Raw genomic sequence first — 6,551 nt, 5'->3', positions numbered from 1 at the left:
GCCTAGGCCTCCAAAAGTGTTGGGATTACAGGCGTGAGCCACCTTACCTGGCCCCTACTTCATTCTGGAATGCCACGAACCATAATATGTTCTAGAAAAGTGGAAACTTATTTTCTGCTTTGTAACAGTACAGTTACATTCATCTTTTTGGTAGTAAATCATTGTACTAATAAACTGATGTCGCAGAAGTAACATTAACATGTATAATGCCCACATTTCTTTTATTGATGGTAACAGTCAACAAGAACCACAAAAGAACATATCTACTCATGTATATGAACTAGAAATTTATCAAGGTGGGGCAGTCTAAATTTTTTAAAAAGTTCAAAAATAAAGGCACTTGTTTCCCCTGTGCCACGCATTTGTCCCCACCAGAAGCTACTTGACATTACACTACCAAAACTACCAAAGGAAGTTATGTTAGACAAATTGAAAACTCTGCATACACATCATTTAAAATGAGTTAAAAACTTAAAAGCTCTGAGCCTTGGCAAAGTTGCAAAGATGATGCAGCATTCAAAGTTTTCTGTGTCATTAAAACTGTGCCTGAAACTACAGGATTCCTTCCGTTGGAATAAAGTTGTCCTTTCAGCTCCAAGAATTCAGCCTCTCTTGACCAAGTTGCCTTCGGTTTTAGGACCTGCAGTGTCAGTCAGGCCCGACCTCCGCAAAGGCCGCCGACCAACGCCTGTGGAGCAGCACGCAGAACAGGAGTGCGCCCCCCAGCAGCAGTGCCAGGCTCAGCCTCCAGCTCCAGGGCGGCTTCGGCCACGCCCACAGCCCGGCCCGCAGCCAGGCGCCCCATGGCCTCCTCCGCATGCGGGCGGCCACGCCCTCCGCCACCCTCTTGAGCCGCTCCTCCGGGCCTGCCCAGCGCAGGAGATGCGCCAGCTCGTACAACTCGTTGGAGTAGTGGGCGCCCTTGTGCTCCCGCACCAGGCCCTCCACCAGCCCCAGCAGCTGCTCCGCCTGGGCTTCTTGCTCCCGGCCGGTGGCCCGGTTGTCAAAGGCACAGACACGGCCCCCGCACTCGGCCACCAGCTCGCGCAAGGCCCGGTTCTCTGTGCTGCACACGTAATCTTGCAGGGAGCCCCCAGCCAGGTCCTCCTTCCTGGTGAAGACGATGACAGTCCATTTCAAGACGTCCTCCCCGAACATGTCCCTCACCTGCCTCACTGCTTGCTGGTCCTGGGCGGTGAACCGGCCCAGCTGGGTCACCAGGAGCAGCGCGTGGGGCCCGGGGGCCGAGAGCAGGTAGCAGCGACCTCTCTCGTCACAGCCGGTGTCTGTCTTAGACACTTCGGAGCTGAAAATGTCCGGAGTGTCCACGACTTCCACGTGGTACTTGTTCCACCTGCGGCTGGCCGTGGTGCAGGCCCTGGTCACAGACGTGGCCCCCAGCCTGGAGAGGAACCGTTTCTGGCCCAGGATGCTGTTCCCAGTGGCGCTCTTTCCGGCCCCTGTTCTCCCAACAAGGAGGAGCCTCAGCGTGGGATCCTGCCGGGACCAAGTGGTCTCTTCTAAACCTGTGAGACCAAGTGTTATAATCTTACTTAAGTTTAACTAACTTTCCCTTGGGAACTGGAATCTTCTTGCCTTTAGCATAAGTGGTTAAGAATAGAGATTTGAGCCCGTAGGCGTTCATTTCCACCTTTTCCTTTTGTATTTAGGTTGTCTGCCTGCACCTGTAGATGCTCCAACTACAGCTGATTATCATAGAAATGTTCCTTTATCAATCCAGCCCAATAGTTCTGACATTTCTGGTCAGCCACACACATGCAGACATATTTATTTAGTATTTGAAAATTTCGATGCACTCTGAAATATTCTCCCAGAGACTATCCCCAGAGAAAGGCCGTGGGGGCAGTACTGCCCGGTAGGGAAGAGCTGTGTGGAGTTCCAGCTACCCTGGTTTGAATCACAGCCCCACCATGTGCTAGTTGTGTAACCTTGGGGAAGTTGCATAATCTAAGTATTAAGCCTCTTCGGCAAAAATGGGAGTGATAATAGAGGCCTGTTTCTCAGAGGCCTGTTGAGGGGGTGAGATAAGCCCTCTTTCCTTCTTCCCTCCTTCTCTTCCTCTTTCTCTCCTTCCTCTCTTCTTTCTCTCTTAAACTGGCTGCCTAAAAAGAATATCTGTTTTAACCCTCTATCCTTGTTCTGTAAACATTCTACCTCGCAAATCTTATGTTCACTGTAGTGCATGATTTGATCCCCTCTGCACTTCTTCTGTGGTGATCAGAGTAGGCTTATTATCCTTATTTTATACCGCGGAACCAAGGGAGCCGGCTAGTCAAAGAACTTAACTTTTCACAGCAGAGATCCAGCTAAAATGCAAATCTCAGGGCTAGTGCTGTCATCCCAGGGTTGAGACATCTCTGGAACTTATCTCTATTCAGTCTTGAGGAAGCCCCATTCTCATTATCTTAAGCTGAAGCCTAGGGGGGCAAGTATGAGGTGTAGAGATATGGTCTTACCATAGATATTTTCTTCATCTCTCGCCATCTTCCTTCCTCCCATGCTTACCTGGAAGGGTACCAAACACAATTTGTTAATTCATTTATTTATTCCTCAAATGGGCATAACCATCTACAGTGTGTCAGGCAAAGTCCGAAGAGCTGGTGACAGCACAGTGGAAAGACATGGTTTTTGCCTGCAAGGATCTAAAAATCTAGGTGTATGTCTTGGCAGAAGGGCAGGTGGCTAGAGAGAAGACAGGTAAATTTCGTCAAATATAATACATTGTGCTAATCCTTCTTTAAGTACTTGAGAGAATGGCCTTGGAAGGGCCAACACCCTGCCCTTGAGTTGGTATGATGCTGTGAGAACACTGGGTGGGGCTGGATTTTTCTTTTCAGGAACTCCAAAAGCAAAAAGCAGAGGGTAGGTTATAATATTTACTCAATGCCAATGGGCTTTAGGCATTACTTTTTCCCCGGGTGATTCTGTATCACTGACATAAGCTAGAGATATCAGGGGATTCAGCAGCCGGGGGAAGATTAGGTAAACCCTCAGAACCAGAAAATTTGCCCAGTGACTTAGGCACCCACCTTCAAGTGGCCGGCCTGGGAAAAAAGAAGAAAATTGGGATTTTTCTTTTGGAAATTGAACAGATCTCCCAAGTAGATCTGGAGGGCCGCTGACTCTGTTTTCTTAAAATCAAATAGTTTTGTTTGTCTAGAGATGTCTAAATACGATGTCTGTGCTGGAGAGACTTGAACACTCCCCTTCAACTCCTGAAGTTGTCTTCCCTTCCAAATCTGATTATGCCGAAATCTAACATTATGTAATACAGCTAAACACTCTCTGATCCAGTTTGCCTAATCACACAAGCTCCTGAACACAAATGCACTTCTCCCTGCATCTATGTCTCCAGCCTCATTCCCAGACAATCCCCCACTCGGTCAGCTACTTCACGATCAGCAGATTTCAGGGCCTTGCCAACCCAGTCTGCTTCCCCTCCTAGGACTATTGATCCTCCCCGACCATCTGTCTGTGCCTCACCATCCATGTCAAACTCTTTGTGTCTCGCACCCTGGTCACTCAGGTACCTGTGTTCTCTCCCATTGGCACCACACATGAAGGAAGGGCGGAGACAGAGGCTGGCTAAGTAACTTGTCTTTGATCGAAGGACTTGGAGAACAGGTTTGCCTCATCCTCTATTAAATCTAGAGCTGTTTCTGTTTCTGCAGGAACTCTCCTGGCCCTGCCCAAAACCTTCAATAAGATTCACTGCATGGGCCTTATGTGATTAATTATTTTGCGTGTAGGAATGAACAGACGATCATCAATGACATCAGAGCAGAAATGAAGAAACAGCTGCAAGATTCGGAGAAAATAATTTAGATGAAGCAAAATGTCCTTGTCAACCAAGAAAATGAGAATGTGTGCTGCAGGGAGTCCACAGAACTCTGGATAGCCCGCTGGAATTTTCCATAGTTTGGAACAGGGGTTGAAATGATTTTAAATAGATTTTTTTAGAGGAAAGTAAGACCCAGCTGAACTCTGAGGTGACAAATGGCCCTTAATCATTGAGGAATGTACACTTGTAGGATCCTATATTCCTAATACTTTAAGAGACCTCAAAGTTTATTGAGTTCTTTGCCACTCAAATGTGCTGTTTCTCAGAATTACGTGAATGTTCTTTAAAAATGTACAGCTCTTGGATCCATCCTCAGAGATTCTGATTCATGAATTAAATGTTTCTGATGTCCACAGCTCAGAACTTGGACATCAGTCATTTTTGCAACCCCCTTTATTGTACAGGTGGGAATTTAAGGTGTCCCCGTTACTGGAGCAGGAGAAGCTTGAATTAAGGGAGCAGATGTTAAAGGGACCATCCAGGGAAAGAGGATGAAGACCAAGATATTAATCTCAGATATCTCCTCAGGGGCCCCTTTTGTGGACAGTGAGGAGGAGAGTTCAAATGTACCCAGTCTTGTCATGTTGTAACTCACTCTGAGGTTAGATGGCTTACGGGGCCACAGAAGTATCTTTTGCCTTTGCTCAATAGGGAGCTTGAGGAATGTTTAATGCCTTTCAAACTGTATTTTATTCCTGGAGGTGGTTCCAGCACACTCTTCTCTTACTTTATTAAGGGAAGTGGGAGGAGACAGGTTTCACTCCCCACCAAGAACGTGTGTGCTCCAGAGCTGGAGAAGATGATCCTAAAATTTCCTCTGAACTTTGCCTACTTAAAAACCTGGAAGCATGTCTTTGATTGTTCCAGAAATTGCTCACCTGCGTGATGCCTTGTAGAATGCAAGTGCTCAGGCAGTAAACACTCTAGGAATCACGTTCTTTCTGGTTCTCAGAGGACCCCCAGCCCCCGCCACTCCCAGGCTCAGGCTCACCTTTCCTGGTGACAGGCTCTGAAGTTGGCCACAAGAAGCCCCAACCTGCTGCCTTCCCTTCGGCTGTGAGTGCAGAAGGCTCTTTCCTCTCAGCACACAGAGGAAATCACTCAGACTTCAGAAATCAGGAAGCTCAGGGTGGGCCCCATGGTTACGATTTAAAGAGACAGAAACATTTCCCATTGAGCTGTGAATTGGCAATACTTCTCCTACCGACTCTACTTTCTGCTGTGACTGAGGTTATATGTCTCCAGCAGGACCTCATGATATCAAATATCTTGCCATGCCCTAAGAAGGGAGGAATGTTTAGTCCCTGAGGCCTGACTGTTCTTCTAAAATTGATTACTAAGCTAACCTTCAGTTGCCTTTTGCCCTTTAGGGACGTTTCCCCATATAAAATAGGCCCAGAGAGTCTCCTGCCCCAGAACAAATAACATGATAGCTGTTCTCATCATCTGTCCATTAATTAGACATCCATGTGATCAGTGCCAGTCCCAGATCCAGTCTGCCAGAAAAACTTGGAGGCAAAGTCTTATCATTCTCTGAGAGAGGAGGGCTTTCCCAGCTACTGATGGACTTGAGGGTGAACTGGTATGTTGAGAATGAACACCTTTGCACTATCTTCAAATTAGCCTTATTAGGAGGCTTAGTCATCTATGTTGGTATCACCAGTTCTAGTTATTCTATATTCTTTCAAGAGCATCATGAGGTCAGCAAAAAAGCGAATCATTGGGTGGTGAGAAGGTTACAGAAGAACAGGCTGCATATCTGGTTAGGTCATTAGCCAGCTATAGGACCTCACTTAACTCAAACTTTCTGGAGTTGGCTTTCTGGAGTTCACTATATGGGGAAGACAGTAACCCAAGTGTTACCCTACTGGATAGGATCTGCTTTTTAACCTTTTTCATGCCAGTCCACTTTTTTTCTGGTAGGGAAGAGACCCAACTTTTACTGTTTCCCATCTTTTTGGGTGCACAGCGTCTCCTGGATGTCTGACATGTCCACTGTTTCCATTCATCATTGCTGAAACAGGGAGCCTGTCATTCTCCCACTAGACCAGCAGGGCTGGGGCTATTGTGAGGCAGGTGGGGCATCTAGGGCACACAGCTTAAGGAGGCACTCACTCTCAGGTCACCCAAGTGCAGATCCTGTAGGTGGGTGGCCCTGGGAGTGAGTGTTTTCTTAAGAGTGAGGTGCCTAGGGCTTCTCACTAGCCTCATCCTAGCCCAAGCCATGTAGATCAGCTTTGAATAAGTTTTTGATACATGACGTGTACCTTTCATAAAGATGCTTTCAGAACCTCTTCAACAGCTCCTTGCCATTTATTGTTTCCATGCATGCGTATGATGTCTTACTTCAACCACTCATAACTCCCTGTCAGAGGGTTTATCTGATTACAAAAGTATGTGTATGTAGGTAGTGCATGCAGCAGCCTGAAGTTGTCAGAGCTGATATCCTAGGAGCATATTTCAATCAATGTCAGTTAGGACTTATGGATAAACACCACAGCTTCCTTACTTATCAAGCTGTCCACCAAGTGAGACAACTCTGTGATGTACTGCATACAAATTGCTGAGTCCGCAGCAGGACTGAGACCCAGTTGTTTACAGTGGGAACATCCTTATCACCATATACAGTGGTAATGTGCTCATTAATGCAACCTACACTGGCTAGTATCCCTTCCTGTCTCACATTTCC

General features: G+C 46.9%; 1 protein-coding gene across 2 annotated transcripts; it reads right to left on the bottom strand.

Moving 5' to 3' along the window:
* Positions 1-204: 204 nt before the first annotated feature.
* On the bottom strand, positions 205-4,953 carry GIMAP1 (GTPase, IMAP family member 1). 2 transcript variants are annotated; one of them, XM_007983444.3, is made up of 3 exons: positions 4,854-4,953; positions 2,478-2,526; positions 205-1,526 (listed from the first exon to the last, which is right to left on the bottom strand). In XM_007983444.3, exons 2-3 carry the CDS (start codon positions 2,518-2,520, stop codon positions 649-651), a joined length of 921 nt encoding a protein of 306 aa, XP_007981635.1. In that variant the 5' UTR covers positions 2,521-2,526; positions 4,854-4,953; the 3' UTR covers positions 205-648. The 2 variants fall into 2 exon arrangements, with proteins under 2 accessions (XP_007981635.1, XP_007981636.1); XM_007983445.3 differs by having other exon boundaries at positions 4,741-4,906.
* Positions 4,954-6,551: the final 1,598 nt, after the last annotated feature.

Source organism: Chlorocebus sabaeus, chromosome 21 (genome assembly GCF_047675955.1).
Source record: "Chlorocebus sabaeus isolate Y175 chromosome 21, mChlSab1.0.hap1, whole genome shotgun sequence".
Lineage (NCBI taxonomy): Eukaryota > Metazoa > Chordata > Mammalia > Primates > Cercopithecidae > Chlorocebus > Chlorocebus sabaeus.
Note: the sequence above shows the minus strand (reverse complement) of the source record. Positions and strands in the feature narration are given on the sequence as shown.

Coding starts and splice junctions, on each gene's coding strand:
- GIMAP1 (XM_007983444.3), bottom strand. CDS start 2,520: ATGGGAGGAAGGAAGATGGCGAGAGATGAAGAAAATATCTATG. Junction 1,527..2,477: donor AGATGAAGAAAATATCTATG/GTAAGACCATAT, acceptor TTGGTCTCACAG/GTTTAGAAGAGACCACTTGG.